Raw genomic sequence first — 25,980 nt, 5'->3', positions numbered from 1 at the left:
CTCAATAAACGCCATACACTTACACTTGCAATGGTGTCCCTCAGTTTTCTAACCTTTTTGTTGTGATCCATTTATCTTGTTCCATTTTATCAAATCCTTTCATAATTCTGAATGATATATTAGGTTAGCTTACAATCTGCTCTCTTTCACAGGAAGAGGCTCAGTCTCTTTAGCCTTTCTCAGAACAAATATTTTTAAAAGATGGAATTGCCTTAGCTGTTCTAATTTGCACCTTTTCTAAAAGCAATCCGTTCCACGGAAAGCCAATGAAGACTTAACTCAACACTCCATGTGGACCTGATCCAAAGTTAATCAATGGGCATCTTTCCATCAACTTCAATAGCTTTGAATCAGACCCTCTGCGGTCTAACTACAGAATATGCATCAGTTTTCACTTACTGTATACTGTAGCCCTCTGTGGAAGTAGCCCAGTAGCCTGTTGTCCTGATTTATAATCGCTACCTTTTAGAATGATGGTTTCAACAATTCTTGCTCTATAACTCTTTTTCCTGTTCAATATGCTATATTACCATTCCTGTGTATTACTAACCCTCCAAGTGCTATATGAGACTGATCCTCTTTCCATTAAACTCAATGGCAAAACTCCAGGGTGTCATATGCACAAAGAGAAGAAAGAAGCAGGGACAGGATTTCTAGTAACAGGTGCATGAATATGGGACGAGAGGGTGGGGGGAGATGGAGATGAGAGAATTACAAAAACCTACCCCATTGATGACTATGTATAGGTGTCTACATCCCATCATGATTAAACACTAGTTTGTCGGCAACCTTAGCATAGAAGCCAAGAATTGAACTCCATGGAGAACAAAATGCCCTCTTCACCTTTAGAGCTGGTGATCCCATGTCAGGGCTGAGGCACATTGGCAGGACAGTGTGCGGAAGCCTGCACCGATACTGTATATATTCTTTAGTTAAAGGACTTAAATCAAAGGTATAATCTGGCAACTTTCACAAACCCTAAATACATTTACATAATATCTAGATATTATATTACTTAAAGAAAACAAGTGACCATAGACAACCATTCACCTTTTCTTCTCTCCCTCTCTCTTTAGATACTTCTATAGCCCCTAAACTCTGTCTCTCTCTCTGAGCTATTATCTTCAATAATTTGCTTTGCCTCTGTAAAAATGATTCATTGTGCTGTTGCCCAGAACTATATAAAACTCCTCAGCAATGTTAGCTGGGCATGATTCTGACAAATTGTCCCATCTTTTTTGAATGATACATTGTAACAGTTGTGGAGCACTTACATTTTAATCAGTAAGGAAAATGAAATGTTTGACCTTTCAATTTTCTGTGCAAGCTTACAGACAATAGAAAAGATAATTAAAACTGTGAATTAAAACTTGCAAAACAGTGTTGTTTCTCTAGCAAAGAGAAATGTCTGTGTAATAAAGGTCACTTATCAGCCAGTTCTAGTTATTAAATCTTTGTACTTAGTACTGAAGTGGCTCCACAGAATCAAAGGTCAAGTCATTAAATAATGAAACAAGGAGAATTAGAAAAAAGGTCATGAGCAATCTTAACTACAGCTGACCAGATGCAGCCAAATTTACTCACGGGTGGGACCAAATGTAGCCCTGGAGGTAAGCAGATGTAGTTCCCACTGGCATGAAGCTGAATTTGGCCCAAGAGATGCAAAACCATCCCTGACTCTGAGTGTACCACAGTGCACCACTCTACCTCTCCTCTGTGCTTTACTCTGTCAGCCTCCTGATTCAATTACTAATGATGTTAAGGAAATGCAGATTTATTTTTTTCCATTGTTATTTTAATAATGAGAAAGTAATTTTGTAATTTGGAGACAATACACATGTAAAATATAAAGGGACAATTATTAGCAATTCACCACATATTAATTTACTCCCCTAATGCTGAAACAAATGAGATCTTTTCTTCTAATCATCCAATTTGAGTGAATTCTAACAAAGCCGGTTGAACAAAGCTCCAGAGATGCATTCCTCATTTCAGTGCCATTTATTCCTCTACTCTTCATGGATGTCTTTAGAGTTTTAGTGTTAGAGGATACAACATGTATAATGATGCCAATAGGGAATAGATTTTGCCTTTATTCATCTTGATGTGCTTTTGAGGTCTTTCAAATGAAAGGTACAAAAGAGGCATTACCCGTCTGGCATTGTTTTTATTGCTTTTCTCTGCTTTACAAGCAAAAAATGTATTTTAATTTTTCCCATATTTCAGTAATGATTAACCAAGCTGTTTTTAATCTACACTGAATCACTTTCTGCAGACTTCTAACTGGGAGCAAAGAATTTCCAGGGTTCTCCTAGAGAATACTTAGCACATTTGAAGGAAGGAAAGAGAGTCAATGCTCAATTTGCTTGCGTGTTCACAAACCAAAATTTTCAATTTGATGCAGCTCTCAGGAGCACCATATCAAAATAATAATCTATAGCTAACATCAAATAATAATAAGCAGCCCCAGATCTGATTACACTGTGGTTGTTCCCCTTTTCCTCCTGCCTTTTTTTTTTTTTTTTTTTTTTAAACTCCAGCAGTTGGTTTGGCTCCTAGCTCGGCATTGCACTGCAGCAAATGTCTGAGTCTTCATAAAATGTAATATTAAAATTCATAAACATTTTAACATTTGGACATTATTTCAAAATAAGCCATGTGTCAACATGTGTCTCAGTTTCTAAATGATATGGAACATAATGCTCCCTTCTTTATAATGATCTTCCTGAGACACAAGTGACTAGGGTATTTTATTTAGATGTGTGTCTCTGTCAATTGTATGTGCCTAGTTACTCCATGTACGAGAGGAAGTTTTTATTTGAATTCTATGAGTTGGAGACCAGAGTACGATAGTTTCCGAATGGGAAGTCTTTCAACAAAGGGCTGAATAAAGAAGGATCACCGGGTTCTTGTTCCAGACATGGATTTAGCTGCCACAGGACTATTATTCATGGATAAAAGTTCTTTAAGGGTATGTCTACAGTGCAATTAGACACCTGCATCTGGCCCGTGTCAGCTGACTCGGGCTTGTGGGGCTCGGGCTAAGGGGCTGTTTAACTGCAGTATAGATGTTCGGGCTCGGGCTGCAGCCCGAGATCTGGGACCCTCCCACCTTGCAGGGTCCTAGAGCCCGGGCTCCAGCCCAAGCCTGAATGTCCACACCACAATTAAAAAGCCCATGAGCCCAAGCCTGAGTCAGCTGGCAGGTTTTTAATTGCAGTGTAGACTTACCCTAAAAGGGCCACATCGTCCCCTTTACTTTGGCTAGAAGAGGGCACTGGTATTTTATGGATTGTTGCTGTGTTTGGTGGGCAAACCTGGTAGCATGCCTTTATTACAGCTACGCTGCCATTGCAACAGGGCAGGCAGCCTGAGGGCTCGGAACACATTTGATACTTTCCCCATGAATGCCATTATCTTCTTCAGAATATAAGCCTTTTGTTTAAAAAAAAATTACCATTTTTACCCTTGTGATTGCGAAGAAAACCTTCCAAATGCAAACCACAGTGTAAACAGATGCAGCAGCATCTTTCTGAGTCTGCAGACAGACTGCTCCAGTCCCTCTGTGGCTGCTTGCAGCTTTCCTAACAGCAGCGGACAGGAATGTCATCAGTGTCTGCCACTGCTGTTGGGAACAGCATGGGCAGCTTTGAAACTGATAAGAGTCAGGTAAATTTTACTCTGTTAGAGCTTGAGAAAGCTCTGAGCAGCAGCTGGGGTAGGCACTGAAACTAGTAACCGGGTTTTTCCCTGGTCAGTGGGATCATCTTCTTAGCTTGGTCCCCTGGTTGTTAGGTAGCTGATAAACCTTTCTAGCCCTATATCTGACGGCAAGGCAGTGTTGGCATGACTATAGATAAGTGTGTTGGTGGGTGACTGATGGAAACAGGGTATAAGAGAGAGAGAGACTGACTTTTAGGTGAGAGCTGGGAGAAAATATATAAAGGAAAATGTAGAATATACAATACAATGTAGGGCTAGAAAGACAAAGGGATATGAAGAGATGGAACGTAAGGGAAAGGGGGAAACAGAGGAAGCAGACACTGAAAATGAAACAGGCAAAGAAATAAATGTTCTATAGGAAAGTCAGAAAAAGTGGTGTGAAGCCAGGAAAAGGTAAAAGGCCCAACAAAAACCAGAGAGACTTAGTAAGTGACAACATTAAAATAACTATTGCATAGAAAGCTGAACTTTTCATCCAGCAAAACCCAAGAAATTACTTTTCTAGAACATGTGTAATGTCATTCAAATGTTCTAGCTAATGGCTGTAAATAACCAGAATGCTTGTCCAACTCCATCTATCACTCATTTGCAAATATACCGCCTTTGGAATATCATAGGGTTGTAATAGTTCAAGAGCCAGAAATTGTTCTAGCCAAATGCTTGCTTGCTGCATGCTGAAGCCAATAACCCATTCATGTTAACACTCACCATGTTGCTTACTTGCTCTCATTAGCATTGCAGGATTGGTTGTGTCCTGTGCTGAGTAAAGGTAACAATACTACACAATTTAAGTAAGAAGTTCTTACAACAAATTGCATTAACTCTAAACATAAAATAATCAGTTTTCAACATGCAATGGCCTCTGTCCAAAATGTGCTTAAAGCTCTTTTGCAGCTTTCTACAGTGTTTGTGTAAGCGGGAAAATAGTCCCACTATTGTGGGGAACTTTCCTGGCTTCTGCACTACCCTGATGAAATGGGCTAGCAGAAGGATCTGAGTCCTTGCTCCCACTTCCTTTACCCAGAGGCCTCCCTGCCCTCGAGGACTCCCCTTGCACTCTCCTGTCTGGCAGAGTCCTCGTAACCCCAACAAGGCTGGGCCCAGGATTCCTGGGGGGGCTCGACCCCCAACCTTGCTGTGGTCACCTAGGTCAGGGGCTAGGGTGTCCCCACTCCGGGGTACTCTCTCTGCACCGGATGCTTTCCTGACCTTACATACGATTTAAAGCAAAAGGAATAAGGAAAAATGGGAAAGGTTGAAGGAAACACATCACTCTGCTGTGTGGCAGGGAACATCACAAACAGTGTCTCTGGAATGTCAGGGCAGTTCACAGTCTGTTTCTTGTAGGTCCCAGGCTCCTTCTCAGGCCCTGGCTGTGCTGCAGAGACGCTGTGGGTCGGACACTTGTTCTGGAGGTGGCCACACACTCTCAGGCTCTAGGTGGCAGGACCCTTCTTCCCAGCGTCACCCCTGCCCTGTCAGGGTTACGATCTCCCTCCAAGTCTGGCCTGCAGAGCCTCTTGGCTGAGGCATCTCCCTGTGCTGGGCCCACTGCCCAGGGTCCCCCTCACTCTCCCCAGCTGCTCACCATACTCGGCTCCAGACTGCTCCACTCTGCCTCAGTACGGCTGCTGCTGCTGCTCTGCCTCCAGCTCCCTGAGCTGGTTCTCTGGCCTCTCTGGCTCTGGTTGCTGCAGCTCTGCTCCCAGGGCAGCTCTGCTCTCTCTGGGCTGTGCTCTGGCTTTGGGGCGGCAGCTCTGCTCCCAGCAGCTTAACTCGGGCCCCTGCTCTCTCCTTAGCTCGGCCCCACTCTGTCTGACCAAGGCAATTCCAGCTCACACTGAGGACGGGAGCCTCCTGACTCCTTGAGTAGCCTGCCCGCCCTGTCAATCAGGCTGACCTGGAGCGTTGGCCTCTCCCCATTGCCCCTGGGGACTGTCAGTCTCAGGCTCCTGATTTCCCATTGACCCTTCCCCTTTTAGTGCTGGGAGCTAGCCACCAAAACACCGCCACTGAATGTTAGTAAGGGGATAATAGTCCCCTTACATTTGCAACAATACTGTCCAAAGAATACATGGTACTGATGAAACAGGTTGGAGCCTCCTTTCAATTAATGCCACAATTTAAGTTGTCTTATAAAGTTATCCTTCGCATTGTCTCTCTTTGATTTTTTCATGAGATACTAGTGATAAAATTAAATATGTTTTACTAATCAGGCAGATACGAACATTTCTTTCCTCTTTATGCAGGGATATTTGCTAGAAAAACAGTACAAAACACCAGGAGGTAAAATGTCAGTTACAGCTCAAGGATACGCAGTGTGAAGGAACATACTGTTAGTGCATGGACTGGATTGTGAATGAATCACAATACCAGAGGACCAAAAATAATTTCTCACATCTGATATCTCGCATTGTAGCCCAGTACAATTTAAAGTAACACACAGCACATAATCCTCCCATACAGAGTGTACTACAGAATGAGGTTTTTGAAGACAACCAAGGCCAAGATGACTCTCCATAATGGCTCTTTGATTCCTCTGAAGACCAGCCTGCTAGCAATAAATATCTGCACAAAGAATTCACTGTCACTCTGGAACGGAGTCAATTATCGGGGGGGGGGGGAAGGGGGCAACCCAGAAATTTTATTTGATTATGTCTCAGAAAGACATTGACCCATATTTAAAATACTGGCGGAGAGTGGGGGAGATTATTTTGCAGCCACTGGTTTAATTTGTATTTATAGTAAATGCCCACAGATAGCACTAAAATATATAATATATGCAGAAGATCTGTTCTGATTTCGCTTTCCTCTAATAACTTCCTATTAGCAGCACTTGTCATTAATAATGGGCCATTATCTAGGAATTTAGTTGGCCAAATTACAGATGCAGGAGGGTGACTGGCTGTTATGTCTCCCATCTGAATAGGTCTGAACATTTTCCACCAGCAAATTATATGATTTCTAAAATGAAGTTTTCACTTTATTTCTGGTCAATTTATTTGTGCCTTGATCTGAGAAAGTGATATTAGACTGAGCAACAAAAACTCACGAAAGAACTAGATTGTATTCCCATTATTTTCAAAAAGTGGAAATCCAGCTAACAGGCTAGAAGCCTCATCTCCAATTTATTTCAGTACCATGCTGTCTAGATCCATTATTTAATTTAGTCACTCTTGGTGGTCCATCTATCAAATTATTTGTATGCATGGAGAGAAAGTGATAAGCTAAAATGCTAATTATCCATTTTTCTGAAATTAAAAAAATCTATGCTAAGAATAACAATAAGGCTTATTACAACAGTTGTTAAACCAATACCATTTTTCATTTGACAAAATAAACCTTAACAAGCTTTCTGAGTCCAGAGTTTTAATTGCTGGACACTTTATCTAATAAGGAAATGCATGTTTGCTGCTGGCCATATACTTTTCTCTTACCCTCAATACTATACCAGGAATATTTGCTGTCCTATGTTGTGGCTGAGTCAGCCGTAAGAATTCTCCTTTTACAAATCTAAGGTCCAAATCATTATTTTTTAAAGTTTTGAACTTGAAGCATTAAAAACTATTTTTAGTTACAGAAAGCAACAAACTCAGCTTTAAGTTTCAATATGAGACACAAGCACTTAAACACTATGGTTTGGGAGCTATAGGAAAACTTTAAGACAGATTTGGTTTTTTTGCTCAGATAATTAGAAAGATGCCTTTTAAAGCCTTTTAAGTTATTAATGGGAACTACTGGAGGTTAGCTGCATTTTTAAAAACCTTGAAACTAAAGGGATGTTTTAACTGAATGATTTACTGTGCACAGGCATTGCTGTAGTTTATTTGATTATGGTTCCTATTACAATGCTGATTCAGTGCATATGTCAATTAGCCACATTTTAATCAGTGCTATATACTTCATTGTGTGCTCTCCCTCCATCTCTGAATTGAGTATGGCACCCCAGAGAGCCTTATTCACCACTACTTGACCCAGCCAAAGTTTTCCCAAAGGAAGGCCCCGATTCTGCAATGAGTGCCACAGATGGACCCCTTCATCTCTGCTGACTGTACATAGAAAATTTTGTCCCAGCTGTATTTGAAACCTAGGAGACTGTTAGCTCCTTACTTCTCTGAGGGTGGCCACCAGGTTGATTTGGCTAGATGGTTCCATGTGTCAGCCTCCTCCTTTGTGTGTATTTGTTTTTAAACATCCATTTGCTTGAATGAGGTCTGGACTCTTCTTTGCTTCCAGGGGCAGGTTATCAAGCTCTCTCTCATAACAATAGCATGACGAGAGAGAGAGCGCTTTTTTTAAATGGACAGAATCTGGACATAGTACACATTTGTGCTATAGGTTCTGTACTTCTAACAGCTTTGAGTGGTGGAGACCTGTCCTTTTGGAGCAAGAAGAAGTGAGTCCTGTCCTTCTGCCTTGGTGAAGTCCAATCACAAAGTCCTGTATGGCCACAGATTAGTTATCAAATAATGAACCAAAAGAATACCCATACAGATTTCAGACTGTATCCAGGCAAAATTCCAGCTGAAATCAATGGGAGCTTGAATAGCATGGAAATTGGAAGAACAGACCCTTAATTTCCATGAAAATAATGCCGTGGAATATTTTGTTTCTGTAGCTTTGTCAGTGCCCAAGGTTTTCCATTCTTTCCTTTCCTGGCTGATTATTTAAAAAAAAATGTAAAATCTCTAAAAGCACCTAAATGTTTTTTAAAGGCAAGATGTATGTTAAAATAACAGTTTCCTTGTAAGAAAATATTTACATTAATTAGTGCTCAAATCAAATGTGGAGGCTTCTGAGTTTGTGGTCTATGATTCATACTCCCCCACAAAGTCATAGATGTGGTAGAAAGCAAATTGTGCATATTAGGTGTGTGTCTGTGTTTGGGTGATACACACACACAAACACCTACATTCAAAGGTGTTTGTGTGTGGGGGGGGGTCATTATGGGCTAAAGGGACTAAGTCCCACCAGTAATCCCACAACAGCATAAGGTGGTTGCTGTACTGTAGGGTGAAATACTAACTGCTGCCTTCAGGGGACAACTGGTGGGTCTGAAGATGGAGTGCCCAAACCGCAGGTAGCAGAGGAAGGAGGCACAGGGCAAGCAGTGACATTTCAGTGGGGCTAATTCAGTGAATAGGGCTCTCTGCACATGCTCCTTACCGTTTTCCCTCATGCTTCTTCAGACCCAACAAGGCTGCATAGTGTTAGAGGTTTGGGGGTTTTTTTTTGTTTTTTTTTGTTTTTTGATGGTTGTTGTCATCTCCCTCATCTGAGGCATGGCCCTGGCTGGAGACAGGACACCAGATGGAGGGTCAGGGTTCTGAGGTGGCTCCAAGAATACTCTCTCAGGCATTTGACTGGCTGGTTCTTGCCTGCATGCTCAGGGTCTAACTGATCACCATACGTGGGATTGGGAAGAAATTTCCCCCTAGGTCAGGCTGGCAGTGACTTTGGGAGGCTATCTCCTTGCTCTGCAGTGCATGGGTGCAGGTCACTTGGCAGGATTATCTGGGTATAGCCCACATAATCATTTCCCTGCCATGGCAGGGGCCTCAGGCACTGGTGCACCACAGTACTGCCTATTATCGTCCAGTGGCACATAATAGTCTAGTCTCCTGTGGGCTGTAATACTTTGCTCTAATTTTGATTGTTAGGTTTAATGTGCAGGTGCCACGTGGTGTTAGTGGCCTGATATACACAGTAGGTAAGACGAGATGATTGAGTGGACCCTTCTGGCCTTTAACTCTGACTCTAAGTGTGTGCTGGGGGTGAGGGAATGGGCTGAGACAGGCAGTGGGGTCTGACACAGGGGAAAGGGAAATTCCTGATCCTGGTGGTGGTGAAGGGACTTGATGATGGGTGGTAGGTAGAAGAAGGAAGTGTGCTGCAACAGCATGTTGTGCGGGGGAGTGTGGAGAAGGTGTTCTGGGTCGGGGGGCGGAGGGGTGTCTCAGGTTGAAGAGGCTTAGAGCTGAAGACTGTGGTTCTGAGAAATGGAGAGGTTAGGTAGGAAGAGTAGGGGTGCTCAGCTGGGGAGGAAATATTGACTACCAAATGGCTCTTTACTCTAGAGGAGAAAAGCATAACAAGAGCCAATGGCTGGAAGCCGAAGCCAGACACATTTAAATTAGAAATACAGTACAATTTTTTGTAAACAGTGAGGGCGATTAACCATTGGAACAAACTACCAAGAGAAGTCGTGGATTCTCCATCTCTTGATGTCTTCATATCAAGACTGGATGTCATTCTGGAAGATATGCTTTACTCAAATACAGAGGTAACAGGGTCACATGGAATGGGCTGTGACATCCAGGAGGTCATACTAGATGCTCTAATCATCCCTTCTGGCCTTAAAACCGATGAATCTATGAACTGGGAACGGAATGTGTGCACGCATGCGTGATCAAGAGGAGATGGAAGGTGGAGCTGGAGGAGCAGAAGCGGTTAAGAAGATTCTGAGCCAGGAAATGGATGGGTTAGGCAGAGTTCAGTGCATAGGGATTGAGTCAATTAATGGCCTTTGTGTCCGTAGCTATGTGTAGGAGGCCCACACACAGGAGAGAACAGAAGATTGGAGATGGAGATGTTGCAACTAGGAAAGTACAGTAAAGAGGTTACAGAGAGAAAACGGTTTTCTTCCACCCTGCCCTTTACTGCAAAGTGTCACTGTTTTTTATTTGAAAGGGGGGAGGGAGAGGGTGTCCCTTTTTATTTCCACTTCCCCAAAGTATTCCTTATCCCCCAGTAAAATGCTTCCCTGTAATACCCATGAATACAGTGCCCTAGTTTTTCCACTTTGTAAATATGAAGAGTGTGTGTGGAGAAAGGGATCTTGATATCTTTAGCCCCACCAGCAACATTTCTGGGATCCAGCTGCCACTGTGAAAGTGAGTATGTGCACAAACACACACACACACTGCTTGAGTCTGGGAGAGGCATATTTTCATAAAGATATAAATCAAAATAAATATACAAACATATTACCCAAGACCAAAATAAAAAAAATAGTACACCAAAGTAAAAGTCACGAAGACAACAATTTCCTAAAGGGGTTAACAAAACTAAAAACAAAACCACAAAAAATAAAGGAACGCTGAAGAAACAAACATTGAAAGTTTGGAAATGTTAAGTGATGACAAAAATTTAAAAACCAACAAAATATTGGAAAATATGAAGTCACGATAACTCAAACAACCTTAACTCGCTCCAACAATCACTAACCTGACTAATATAATGTTTAATTTCATACATTACTGATTAGAAGTGCTAAAATATAACACCCCTTTATCATCTTCCATATATTTCCAAGTCATTTAACTAGCTTTGATACTTTTAAAAGTACATTTTAAAATTGTGACTGAATGAGAGTTGAATAGTTAATGAAACCTAAAGTGTCTCTTTCTCCTTGTGTTGCTCCTTTTTACTTTCTCTGCCTGCCACAATCACACACAGATGAGAGCAATAGAGAGGAAAGTCTGTTAAACAAAAAGCACACTAGTGGATGATAAAATTTGGTATCAAAGAAAAATATTGAGGGCCCCCGGTGGACATGAAAAATATTCCAGGGGAGTCCATGAAGCAAATGAATCTCTACTTCAAATGTCTGAAACCTTGCCAGACAGGCAAATAGTTCGTGCCTGTCCTAAACATTTTGAAAGTTGCTTGTTTAGACTGTACATCAGACTTCCAATCTTGCAAAGGGCCTACATTAAATAAATCATATCGTTAGTCGAAACACTGTTCTGTGCAGTCACAATGCTGGGTTCTACAGCTGGGATTCAGTACCTGCCCCAAAGTGTGCTCCATGCAGTCAGTGTAGCATAGGGTCATATGGGAAATCTGGATGGGACTCATTCTTGTGTTCTTTGTTTCTGAGGCTGGTTCATACTGACTGCAGTGTGAAAATGAAGTGTTTATATGATGGCCACCATCTCAGCCAACACATTGGTGATTGATCCCAGGGCCTCCAGCACTGAAAGCAACCCATTTAGTGCTCGGGGAAGGAGGGCATGGCTGTGCTGCTATTACATGCCATTTTGGTAACTGCTGTGGCTGCACCAGTGTTGGCTGATGTATTTCTGGTTGCACACGTCAAGTCAACGGACATTGAATTTATGGTAGATGAGATAAAAAGCAATTTGAAAAGAACTATTCCAGCATGATGAATTCTTTTCTAACTTAAAACCCAAAGCACTGCAACAAGCCAGGGGTCATTTAGCATAAACTGTAGCTCATTAGCTGGGGAGAATGTAAAGTCATATCTCCAGGGATGTGTAATAAGAAATCAGAATATAACATATATGAAATTCTGGAAAAATAGGGGGACAGCCTATGCAATCAGAGCAGCAAATCTGCAACTATAACACAGTAGAAAGTGATGGATGCTGCTAAATGTGGGATGAGAAAAATTGATTCTGAAAAGATATCTAGCAACTAAATACTGTACTTATCCCCTGCCCTAGTAACAATTGCACTTTAGTAGCAGACACATTGCTAATTCTGTCACAAGATCCTTACAGAAATGCTGCAGACCCTATTTTTTCATTATTGCTGTTTTGAAAAACAAAGTCCTGTGGTGCTTTTTCCTCTATCAACCCTGCTTATGAATTCATAGCACAGCATGAAGGTTATTAAAATCCCATATGTGAGAACCACACATAGCACACGGAGATATGAATTGGCATTCCATGGAGATAATGCTATCTAATGGGCAAAACAAGAAGTATGGTTTCATTCTCATTCAGAGTACATTTGAAAAGGGCAAAGCATCTGGCTGCTGCTCATGGATAGCTGACCATTTCTCCTTCTTACATATGGATTAATAGTAAAAAGTAAATAGCATGGTAGTTATCTTGCCAAGACTGGATATTCCCATGACACCTTTTACTGGCAACCACTTGACATGAAGTGGATTAAATGCAGCTTGGGCTACCTAGATATAGTGACAAACTATTAAACACATCATGGTTTACTCCCACTCGTGTATTTTAAAACAAAATGTAATTAACTGCCAAGATAGCCAATATACCTCACAAAGTAATTCCAGATGCCTGCATGTCTGATAATTTCTTTATTTTTACAATTATTCATTTAGCACCAGTTTCACTGTTGAAACACAACAGTTTAATGCTTTGTTTTATTTCATTGCCAAAACAAATTCAGTTTCAAGCAGCAGGCAGTGCCATGGTGAATGCTCTCAGCAGCTGGGAGAGCTTCAAAAAAATCTGTCTGGGAGAGAAAGTTTGCTTGAGAACAAACAAACCATAAAAAGTTTTCAAGCTCTCAGAATCCTAGGAAAGCTTCATTAAAGTTGACAATACTTCACAGTCAGGGAGAACCTCTCCACCCCAAGAGAATTAAGAAATAATAATAGCACAGTTAAGTTTGATGTCTGAAACATCCTCTATTTAAGAACAATGACCTTCATGAGGACAAACTCAAAGAATTATTAGGCCATTTCTCTAACTTGGCTGATCAATCAGCAGTCTAGGTGAAACCACAGGTGTCTGATGCTAGTCATCACTAATGGTAGGCATAGACTATCAAAGGCAAGGTCTGAAAACTGCAGTGAAGCAGCATGGGACCCAACCACCTTCTAGCAAAAGAATCTCTTTGGTCAATTGTTTGATATTACTGTTGTACTGTTCAAAATGCTTTCCTTCACTTGCTGAGTCTTTCTAATGGTGCCCAGCTGTGTAGCATCCCACTCTTATGCAACCATTGCTGAAATTTTGAGATGGGTCTAAGCTGTGAGATTTGTATCTGAATGTGAACTTTTCCCAGGTTCAGGAGCGTTCAGATTCAAAGTTCTCATTTTTGCCAAATTGTTCTGTCATTCAGTTGCACTCGACAACCTTGACCAAGTGTGAAAGTTCTCATCCCATGATCATAACTCATTTTTTATTTGCTGGATACTACTTGAGTAGGGTTACCATATTTTGTGCCTCCGAAAGGAGGACACTCCACAGGGCCCCGCCCCCGCCCCCAGCCCCGCCCACACCCCCGCCCCAACTCCGCCCCTTCCCCAAAGTCTCCATCCCCTCCCCTGCTTCCCGCGAACATTTGATTTGCAGGAAGCCTGAAGCAGGTAAGGGGGGGTGTGGGGGGAGGAGGCGCGGCCCAGGCTGGCCCCCCCGGCGTTTCCAGCCTGGGTCAGCTCGGGCCCTGGGGTGCCGGCCCCGGGCCCGGCCGAGCACCCCCGGCCCGCCCAGCACTGCCGGCCCCCGGGCCCCCAGCCAAGCACCCCCAGCCCCCGGCACCGCACCGCCGGTCCCCGGCCTGGCCCCCGGCCGAGCACCCCCGGCCCCCGGCACCGCACCGCCGGTCCCCGGCCCCTGGGCCCCCGGCCGAGCACCCCCGGCCCCCGGGCCGGCCCTCGGCACCGCACCGCTGTCCCGGCCCCCGGCACCGCCAGCCCGTCCCCCGAGCCCCCGTCCCCGGAGCCCCCGGCCCGGCACCGCACCGCCGGCCCGGCCCCGGAGCCCCCGAGCCCCCGGCCCGGCCCCGGAGCCCCCGGCCCGGCACCGGAGCCCCCGAGCCCCCGGCCCGGCACCGCTCTGCCAGCCCAGCACCGCTCCGCCGGGCCGAGCCCCCGGCCCCGGAGCCCCCGGCCCAGCACCGCCGTCCCAGCCCCCGAGCCCCCAGCCCGGCACCGCCGGCCCGGCCCCGGAGCCCCCGGCCCGGCCCGGCACCGCTCCGCCGGCCCGTCCCGGCCCCCGAGCCCCCGAACCCCCGGCCCGGCACCGCACCGCCGGCCCGGCCCCCGAGCACCCGCACCACCGGCCCCGCATGTCCCGATTTTCCCGGACATGTCCAGCTTTTTGGGATTTCCCCCCGGACGGGGATTTGGAGCCCAAAAAGCCGGACATGTCCGGGAAAATCCGGACGTATGGTAACCCTATACTTGAGTGCCATAGCTGACACCAGTATCCAAATCTATAATCTAGATAACTATTTCGTGGAGGAGGAGGAGAGAAGACATGGAGAAGAAAATAGTTTCATAATTCCCTTGAAAACTTTTGATTCTGACTCCCTGCCCTAAGTAAAGCCATTGGCACGCAGCATTTCCTGTTGATGGAGAGAAAGAGAGAGAGAATAAGATGTAGCTGTATGACTGATGAGAATTCAATTTTGGACTAATAATGCTCTTCCAGAGTGTGAGTCACTGCTCAGACTAGAGATACCACCATCCCAGTACCCCTCCACTAAAAGCTAATATCAGATTTTCTAATATTTTGCCTTTGGCTAGTATTTGACATGTACAACATTTTTGTTGACTTTATAGCAGCACAAAGTCTTTTCATAGTTTTTCAGTGGAAGAGAGGAATAGTTCATAGAGACAGGAGATCAGTGGTTTTTTTTGGATGCCAGAAATGTCTATATAGATACCTCTATGACACCATCATCAAAGTGCCTGAGCACCTACAAGTATTAATGAATGTAGCCTGATGATACTTCTGTGAGGCAGGTAAGGGTTATTATCCCCATTTTACAGATGGGGGATTAAGGCGCAAAGAGAAAGTGACACAGGAAGTCTGTGATAGAAATTTCTAGTCCAGCACTTTCACCATAAGAACAATGTTACCCTCTTCCTTCACCAGTCACCTTTGTGTTTAGGTCAATATCCCAATCAGTACTGCTGATATTCAGGGCCAGGAGGCATAAGCATAAGAACGGCGTGGTAAGAGCACTTGGTTTATGAGTGCCTCCGGGTCTTGCAACAGCATTCTAGCTCTGCTGGGGATTTCTTGCCACACCTTCTGCCTGACCCAAGCCATCTATTTTGTAGTTGATGTCAAAGAGAGAAACATACCCCTTGACGTTAATGTGCCAGCTTGGATTTCAGGCTTAGCACAGTCTTTTTTTTTTTAATTTTTAAATGCAAAGTCACCACATCAGCCTTTCACCCCGACTAGGTATAAATGGTCTTTCCCTGGGACACCAACACCGGTAAGATGCTTCTCCTTATTTCCTCCCACTCTTCCTCTTCTGTAGAAGCACATTTGTTTTCCTTTCCCAGTAACATTCCTGTGATTACTCTAGCTCAGACTGATTGGCTGCAATACAAAGGGATTCAGAGTCCCTGTGTTGAGGCTTTGCAGCTTGGCAAACATATACTGCAGGTCAGTGGTTTTCAATCTGTGGTCTGCAGACCCCTGGAGGTCCGCAGACTATGTCTAAGAGGTCCACAAAAAGTTGTCATTACCATAGAACAGTGGTTTTCAACCTGGGAGTCCACAGACTAGGTCTAAGATTTCCAAAGGGGTCAGTACCTCCATTCAAAAATTCGTAGGGGTCCGCAAATGAAAAAAGGTTGAAAACCACTGCTGTAGGAACAGAAGGCTTAATCTTCAACTCAGCTGGAGTGGAGGAGGCAAAGGTGATTCTAGGCTACCTTTACACTTCACCTAATTCTGGGCACAGCCAGAGGCAGGACTAGTGCCTGACATGTATTCAAGCAGTCCAAGAGTAGCTTTCATTTACACTGCTTTGTAATAGGGCAATTACCTCAGTGATGATTGACTGGGGTGCCACAAGACCCTCTCCTCATACCCTGGAGTGTAAATGTAATGCATTTTTAATATACTGGAATTCAAAGGGCTGGGGGAAAGATTAGGTCTTCTTCTAGCATCAGGTCCAAGTAGCATTACTGAGGAGGTAGACTAGGAAATCAGTTTGAGTGGTGGGTTATTCTCTGAGCACGATTGTTGTCAAGTTGGAATTCAGCACTGACTGAGGATGCTCTGTTGCTGAACAGTTTGTGGTAATGGTAATAGCAGCAGCAGCAGCAACTGTCTGATGCTCTTCAGCTCACATATATATATGTTGTTCCAGGTCCTGCAGAGAGACTATAGTCCTCTCTTCTTTTGGAATTTTATTGGATTCCTTTTATTTCATTCACAGTTCACAGAGATTTGGTCTACACTGAAAATGAAAGTCTTCCCCCCCCCATTTTCTCTTCCCGATATAAATATATTCTAAAACATGAGGAAATACCACTTAAAAGTTCTATTTTACTTTCCCAAAAGTGAGTTTGCTGTAGCTCTGGCAAATCAGATCAAAACCAAAGGAGGCGAAAGAAACATGATTTTTGTTCTCCTGACCTTGGGAAATCAGGACATTCTCCAGAGTATCCCTTCATGTCCCAGTTTAGTTTCTGTCAAATCACACATAAGAAAATAAATACCCAAGGGAGAGGTGGGAAAGCTCTCTCTTGGTCTTCCAAATACTTTTGGGACAAAAAACACTTAGAAGTTGGGGCACCTTGCTTGTCTCCTACTCTTCCTTTCTAAGTCTCTGACATGTTATATGTAAAAGCAAAAGCACTTACAAGTGCTGGTTGGGGCATAAAATCCCCTGCCAGCCATCTCTTACAACAACAGTATTTTGGGGGGGAGAGGGGGGGAAATGCATTTAGAACTCTTGTCCTGTCTCTATCTGCATTTCCACTTTTCTCTTCCTTTTCTGTCTCAGAGACATTTTGAAATAAAAATAATTGCCATTTTCACTTTGCTGGGATTCCAGCCAAGTGTGCCTCCCTTACTTTCTTCCTCTAGCATTCTCTCTCTAGCAAACCTCACTTTGGCTTTCAATTCATTCCACTACTCTCTACACTCAGCCCTCAAAGGCGGGGGAGGGGAAATCACATTCCCAAAATGGGATCATTATGCTGTAATCTTGTTCTCAACATGACGTTTGGCTTCTACAAATGATTGCTATGGCTGCAAAAGTTTATATATCCTGATGGCCATGTGACATAAATATGAACATTTAGTGAAATTAATAGATGCAGTCAACTTCTTAAAGAGAATACCTACCTGGACAATGGCAGTCTTCACCTGTGCTAGAATATGAGAGTACCCAATAGCATCTATGCTCATTGCCCAGGCTAATATTTCATTGCAGATTTAATTTTGAGCAGTGCAGTGTGTCACTCAACAGCCAAGGTACATGTTCAGCATGGCTAGGGATGGAAAAGCAGAATCCAGTGAAAACAACCAACCCAACCTTCCATCCAGACAAAACCAAACCAAATTTTAAAAAGCCTTGAACTTTTTAGGAATTCAAGGATGTTTTGGTAATTTTTGGTTTATTTTGAAATGTTTTCATATGCCTCTCACGTTCAGATTTTACCCAGAATCAGAAGTTTCAGAGTAGCAGCCATGTTAGTCTGTATCCGCAAAAAGAACAGGAGTACTTGTGGCACCTTAGAGACTACCAAATTTATTAGAGCATAAACTTATGCTCTAATAAATTTATTAGTCTCTAAGGTGCCACAAGTATTCCTGTTCTTTTTGCGGATACAGACTAACACGGCTGCTTCTCTGAAACCTGTCATTATGCAAGGCACTGCATTTAGCCGTATGGAGTGGAAATCCATCAACTTCATGAAAAAACTCGTACAGATACAGACATCATCTTCCTTTCCAAATGCAAGCAGATGGACATCATACCAAAAGGACTAAAGGTAAAAAATCCATTACAATCTACATATCACACAGACTATGCTGAGAAACTGTGTCACACGCTCTCAAAGAAACTGCGAAACCACCTGATCAGCATCCTATACAGCAAACAGGGAAAGATTAAGAATGAGCTCTCAAAACTGGATACTCTCATAAAAAACCAACCTTCCACACAAACTTCCTCCTGGATAGACTTTACAAAAACGAGACAAGCTATTTACAACACAAACTTTGCCCCTCTACAAAGGAAAAAGGACACTAAACTATCTAAACTGCTACATGCCACAAGGAGCCACAACAGTAGTTCCCTTCACCCACCCAACAATATTGTTAATCTTTCCAGCTATACTGTTAGCCCAGCAGAAGAGTCTGTCCTATCTCGGGGCCTCTCCTTTTGTCCCTCCAGACCCACGAACATGATACAGTTCTGCGGTGACCTAGAATCCTACTTTCGACGTCTCCGAGTCAAAGAATATTTCCAGCATACCCCTGAACAGCATACTAACCCACAGAATCCCCCCTACCAGCACTACAAAAAAAAAAGGATTCTGCGTGGACTCCTCTGGATGGTCGAAACAACAGACTGGACTTCTACATAGATTGCTTCCGTCAACGTGCAAAGGCTGAAATTGTGGAAAAGCAACATCACTTGCCCCATAACCTCAGCCATGCTGAACACAACGCCATCTACAGCCTCAGAAACAACTCTGACATCATAATCAAAAAGGCTGACAAAGGAGGTGCTGTCGTCATCATGAATAAATTGGAATATGACCAAGAGGCTGCTAGACAGCTCTCTAACACCACATTCTACAGGCCATTATCCTCTGATCCCACTGAGGATTACCTAAAGAAATTACACCATCTGCTAAAAAAACTCCCTGACAAAGCACAGGAACAAACCTGTACAGGCACATGCTTAGAACCCCGACCAGGGGTATTCTATTTGCTACCCAAGATCCATAAACCTGGAAATCCTGGACGCCCCATCATCTCAGGCATTGGCACCCTAACATCAGGCTTGTCTGGTTATGTGGACTCTCTCCTCAGGCCCTATGCTACCAGCACTCCCAGCTATCTTCGAGACACCACTGACTTCCTGAGGAAACTACAATCCATCGGTGATCTTTCAGAAAACACCATCCTAGCCACTATGGACGTAGAAGCCCTCTACACCAATATTCCACACAAAGATGGACTACAAGCTATCAGGAACAGTATCCCTGATAATGTCACAGCTAACCTGGTGGCTGAACTTTGTGACTTTGTCCTCACCCACAACTATTTCACATTTAGGGACAATATATACCTTCAAGTCAGCGGCACTGCTATGCGTACCCGCATGGCCCCACAGTACGCCAACATTTTTATGGCTGACTTAGAACAACGCTTCCTTAGCTCTCGTCCCCTAACGCCCCTACTCTATTTGCGCTACATTGATGACATCTTCGTCATCTGGACCCACGGAAAAGAAGCCCTTGAGGAATTCCACCATGAGTTCAATAATTTCCATCCCACCATCAACCTCAGCCTAGATCAATCCACACAAGCGGTCCATTTCCTGGAATCTACTGTGCTAATAAGCGATGGTCACATAAATACCACCCTATACCGGAAACCTACTGAACACTACACTTACCTACATGCCTCCAGCTTCCATCCAGGACACACCACATGTTCCATTGTCTACAGCCAAGCTCTAAGATATAACCGCATTTGCTCCAATCCCTCAGACAGAGACAAGCACCTACAAGATCTCTATCAAGCATTCTTAAAACTACAATACCCACCTGCTGAAGTGAAAAAACAGATTGACAGAGCCAGACGAGTACCCAGAAGTCACCTCCTACAAGACAGGCCCAACAAAGAAAATAATAGAACATCACTAGCTGTCACCTTCAGCCCCCAACTAAAATCTCTCCAGTGCATCATCAAAGATCTGCAACCTATCCTGAAAGATGATCTCTCATTCTCACAGATCTTGGGAGACAGACCTGTCCTCGCTTACAGACAACCCCCCAACCTAAAGCAAATACTCACCACACATCACTGAACAAAAACACTGACCCAGGAACCTATCCTTGTAACAAAGCCCGATGCCAACTCTGTCCACATATCTATTCAAGTGACATCATCATAGGACCTAATCACATCAGCAATACCATCAGGGGCTCGTTCACCTGCACATCTACCAATGTGATATATGCCACCATGTGCCAGCAATGCTCCTCTGCCATGTACATTGGCCAAACCGGACAGTCTCTAAGCAAAAGAATTAATGGACACAAATCTGACATCAGGAATCATAATACTCAAAAACCAGTGGGAGAACACTTTAACCTGTCTGGCCATTCAATGACAGACCTGCGGGTGGCTATTTTACAACAGAAAAACTTCAAAAACACACTCCAACGAGAGACTGCTGAGCTGGAATTGATATGCAAACTAGATACAATCAATTTAGGATTGAATAAGGACCGGGAATGGCTGAGCCATTACAAACATTGAATCTATCTCCCCTTATAAGTATTCTCACACTTCTTATCAAATTGTCTGTACTGGGCTATCTTGATTATCACTTCAAAAGTTTTTTTTTCCTCTTACTTAATTGGCCTCTCAGAGTTGGTAAGTCAACTCCCACCTGTTCATGCTCTCTGTATGTGTGTATATATATCTCCTCTATATATGTTCCATTCTATATGCATCTGAAGAAGTGAGCTGTAGCCCACGAAAGCTTATGCTCTAATAAATTTGTTAGTCTCTTAGGTGCCACAAGTACTCCTGTTCTTTTTCCAGAATCAGAAGTGGACTGATGCAAAAGAATGTGTTAATTTGTTAGCCTGTCATCTCTGAAGATCTCTGCTCAAATCTTGTTTAGGTGGAGATAAGAGCCCTGGCCAAAATATCAGGTCTAAAAGCCCATGAAACTTTGATCTGAAGTGTATCTAGCAAATAAATAAATGGAGGGGCTCCTCGAGGGGTTCCTCCTGGGTACTCCATACCACACAGTTACCACATAGCTGGACACAGCAGTACCTAAGAAGCCTCATAACTAGAACAGATTATGTATACCAGTCTTTCAGTGACTGAGGTGCACTTACATTGCCTGTCAGTTTACAATGGGTGAGATTCTATCATCCTTACACTGAACAGTATCAACTGCACCAGTAATCCCACTGAAGTTAACAGGACTACTTGTGGAATAAGGTGCCATTCATGAATAAGGATATCAGATTCTGGCCTTCTGTTAGGCTCTGCCCAATTAAAAGCAATTAGACCCATGCTTTCAGGTGTGCTTAGCTCAGCCACAAGTTATTTATTTTTAAAAGAAGAGTACCCAGTAGATCTGACTGTGTTGCAGCCTTGGAGTGGTGTTTAGCTAGTGCTGAATGCAGATTTCAAGATGTAAGGATTCCTGTCTGTTCACACAAGTGCGTTTTGAACCCAAAAATATGGATACATGTGTTTGCACATTTCTGTTAGACCCTTCTCTGCTTTGCTTCCAAAATCCGGGCCATATTCTCAGCATCCTCTTCATATAAAACTATCAGTGAAAATGGATCAGACTCTACCAATTGCTCAAGTGCAATCGAGCCTTGAAGGACCCTTTGCGCAAAGTTTCTGAATGTAGAACTTGAGCCTGTGCTCTAACTCAACTTGTTGTGATGCTCTAGCGATCGTGACCGTGGGTTTGTTTATTGAAAAGGCAGCATTCATGTCCGGTAGTGAAGAAATGCTTGTTTGTGGCTAATACATTGGATAAATTATTCAAAAACAATGTAGCTATGAGTTCTCTAACAGTGTCAAATAACTGAACCTACTGACCTACAAAATGTAGATTACATACACATTTCACACACTGTTTGGTTCCAGGCTCTTGCAAGTAGATATGCTAACCAACATTGAAAAAAAGATGTCATGGGGCTACAATGGCTATGACCCATGCTAGGATTCAAATACAGTACATGCACATGCAGGAAATGCCCACAGATCAGATAAGTATTTTTCTACCTACCACAGTGAATCAGAGTCATACGAAAATGCCATTTACTTTGCCATGCCAATCATCATCTCTGGAAGTGCCACTTCTGTGAATTCTACTCTATCCAGGTTCTTATATGACTTACCACAGTGGAACCTGAACACCAGAAACCAGACTGTGACCTCAGTTCAGTATAAGGATGAAGCAATTCAATGGAGAGGTCAGACTCTGGTTACCCCAATTCCATACATCCTGGGGCAAATATTTTTAATCCCTCTGCAGCAACAAAAAACCTCATGGAAATAGAACTGCTATGGTTCTGCTACATATGGGGAGTAAGGATTTGGGAGAGCCACAAAGGGGAGTTGTAGCTCTAACGGGCTGAAGCAACCTCTGTGGAGCAACTCCTCAGCCTGTTGGAGAGGAATCTTCCACTTCCTGGTAATAATATTGGCAACCACCACATGGCACTATTACACACAGATTTTACAAGTTGTGTGTAAATTAATGCATAGGCAGTTAGACCTTGCAGAAATGTTGTTTGCTAGTGGAGGTATAATGTTTTGCAGATGTTGAAATATCACTGGTAAAATCAGTTCTTTTTGCCTGGATCTCTCTCTGACAAAATCATATAATTCAAAATCTTAAGTACCACTGCAGCCTACAGGTTATGCCCACACAGCAAGAAGGAAAAAAAATTATATAGGCCAATATTTCAAACTTGGGAGTCTAAACGTAGGCACCTAATTCAATTTTTAGGCATTTAGGTAGGTGATGTGGTTTTCAGAGGGGCTAAACACTGCAACATCTTTTATTTCAATTGATGTTTTTTAAAAAATTAAGTATGTCTATTCTATGTCAACCCTCCAGGATTGGCCTGGAGTCTCCAGGAATTAAAGATTAATCTTTAATTAAAGATCATGTCATGCGAAGAAACCTCCAGGAATATGTCCAACCAAAATTGGCAACTTGAGTCTATTCCAGCAGCAAATACCTAGCAAACATGAAGTATAGCTTGTCGTCCGTTGGTCTCGGAGGGCCAGAGTCTCATATCCTTATGCATGTTAATAGTACCTTACTCTGGGAACAGACCCACTGGAATCTATGGGACTATTCCTGGAGTAAGCTACAACTCGACTGGAGTAAGGATATTAGAATCCTGCAGCTCAAGACTGCACTAATATTTATGTGGTTCACCCCCCCCACACACACACACACACAGTGTAACATTCACCCTCCTTTATGGGGAGTTTCCAGGGGTAGTTGCAGGAAGGGAGAACCTGGCAGCACTGCTTGATTGTAGCCATGCTGCCTGGGAGTCCAGAGCTCCTGTAGGAGCAGAAGGTCTCCACAGGGAAGACCATGTGGCTTCTGTGTGTCTTGAGGGATCCATGGATTCTAGGGGAAGCTTCATAAGTGGAACCTCACAGAGTTTTCCTCTCACAAGATTTTCTAAAGCAAGCAGCAGTTGCTCCTGCCAACCCCTAGAATGACAAAACATTATAATATCTGTCTATAGTAAGGAGAGGGTCATGCGACAAAGTGGCTTGCAATCACTGGACTAGTAGAAAAAACTGAAAGAGTAGACAATGCATCTGGATTTCAGAAGGTGATCGGATTCTGTTACATCCAATGGATTGATTTCTAAAGAAAGCAAGCATGGCATTCAGGAAGAAAACAACAGAATGGATTATAAATAATTTTACAAGCGTTTCTGTAAAAGGAACAGTTCAAAGTCTAAGTGTGGAAAACCTGTAGTACCAAACACTCTCTATTAGAATCACATTAGCTTAATTTACATACACCTCTACCTCGATATAACGCTGTCCTCGGGAGCCAAAAATTCTTAGGAGTCTGGTGGCACCTTAAAGACTAACAGATTTATTTGGGCATAAGCTTTCGTGAGTAAAAACCTCACTTCTTCGGAAGTGAGGTTTTTACTCACGAAAGCTTATGCCCAAATAAATCTGTTAGTCTTTAAGGTGCCACCAGACTCCTTGTTGTTTTTGTAGATACAGACTAACACGGCTACCCCCTGATACTTGACAAAAATTCTTACTGCGTTATAGGTGAAACTGTGTTATAGCAAACTTGTTTTGATCCCCCAGAGTGTGCAGCCCCGCCCCCCCGAGCGCTGCTTTACCGCGTTATATCCGAATTCGTGTTATATCGGAGTAGAGGTGTACTATGTAACCATTACCAAAACCAAAAAACACTGCACCTCACACAAGTATGAAAATAATAAGGGGTACAAGGTGTCTGTGACATTTTCATAAGTGAAACAAATGATCTTCAACCTGTTATGGGCATTGCCGCCCTAGAGCCCTAGGATGTGGCATAGCTTCCTGAGATCTCTAACAGACAGTTAAGTGAATGGTCTTCTGTATATTTCATATCTGAAAGCTTTTTATATGTCTAAGAAATGTCTTTTTATTAACTTGTATAGTTTCTGCTAAATGTATTATCATGGCTGTTTATTATTTGCCTAAAATCCTAAGAACTTTACAGAGAGTTACAGAAAAAGTCCCAGCCAAGAGAGGCTTACAATCACAACACAACATGTAAATAAATGACTGCGGATGGAATGAAACAAAACTAGTGTGATTGAATACCACCACCACTTAGGACTTCTCCAATGATTGTATAATGGTGGTAGTTTACACCTACTCTGAACTCACTTAGGACAGGTGTAACTGTATACCCAGACAATGGAGAATCAGGACATGAGTGTATATAGTTTGACCTCTATTGCTTTCTGTCTTTGAATGTATACATATGGGTACTTATCCCATGCTCTGAGCACTCTCCCATACGTATAAATATAAAAACCCAGAACATTCACAATTGCTTTGGTAGATTAAACTCATAGCTTTATAAGGCTCATGGAGAACAGTAGGGAGAAGTGTATACTAAGATGCAGGGCAATAATAATGTTATAGACTAAAACATGAAAGGAAAGTCTGAACATTGGACAATACAGTGTCCTGAGCAGGGGAAGGTCTCCAGGATGATCATGTATTATATATTTAAATCATCTGTACAATCATCTGTTCCGGATATTTTCAATAGATCTTATTTTCTGACACTGTAAGGCAATAGCAGGACCACATAAAGGAAACTGTAGTGTGTAGTTTTGGCTCCCTTATTATAGGAGATTACTGAGGATGAAAAAATACTGCAGGAAATCAACCAAACTAAGAGGGCTTTATGGCAGAACTAAGTTGTGAAAGAAGATGTAACAAGATGTAACAAGGGGGGAGAGGGAGATCCTCAGCTGGTGTAAATGAAGCTATCTGCCCCTAAACTTTTCCCTCTCAGGAATGGAGATGTCAGTTTAGTGAGACGCTTAAGCACACCATTAATTTTTAAGTACATGCTTAAAATTCCAAAGCACTTCAGCATGTGTGTAGTCTGAGCCAAAGGCTACTGAGGTCAATGGGGATTTTTCCATGGACTACGTGTAAGCGTGCAGGACTCACCCCTGCGGCGCCTCCTGCTGGTCTCTCAGGGAATTAGCTCGATTTCCAGCCCGGAGTGCCCCCTGCAGGCCGGTGATCCACTACCACTTGGCCCCCGTGTCCCTCCCTGGACTCCGGTGCCCTTTTAGCTAGGGTGCTGCCCCCTGGCAGTAACCCCTTTCTCTCAGGGTCTCCCCTCCCTGGGAAACCCTCACCCACTATCCCCACCTCGCCTCAGTAGAAGGCTACTGCCAGTCATCGTCTAGCCCCCACACCCTGGGTCAGACTGCAGTATCAACCTATTCATCACTGGCAAGGTTGGGTTTGGACCTGCTGCCTTTGCCTA

At 43.3% G+C, this 25,980-nt stretch overlaps 1 protein-coding gene across 9 annotated transcripts in view; it reads right to left on the bottom strand.

The window, feature by feature from the left end:
* ST6GALNAC3 (ST6 N-acetylgalactosaminide alpha-2,6-sialyltransferase 3) overlaps positions 1-25,980 on the bottom strand; it is a 312,581-nt gene that overhangs the window by 108,983 nt on the left and 177,618 nt on the right. Inside the window, exon 1 of one of the 9 annotated variants that reach the window (XM_065555447.1) lies at positions 5,312-5,331. The exons of the other annotated variants lie outside the window; for them this stretch is intronic. Coding sequence (XP_065411519.1) covers positions 5,312-5,314 — 3 coding nt within the window. The 5' untranslated portion in view covers positions 5,315-5,331. Of the gene's footprint in view, positions 1-5,311; positions 5,332-25,980 lie in introns of those variants that run through there. 9 annotated transcript variants of the gene reach the window in all.

Source organism: Chrysemys picta, chromosome 8 (assembly GCF_011386835.1).
Source record: "Chrysemys picta bellii isolate R12L10 chromosome 8, ASM1138683v2, whole genome shotgun sequence".
In the NCBI taxonomy this organism is placed as follows: Eukaryota; Metazoa; Chordata; order Testudines; family Emydidae; genus Chrysemys; species Chrysemys picta.
The sequence above is the reverse complement of the archived record's forward strand: the minus strand, read 5'-3'. Positions and strand labels throughout refer to the sequence as shown.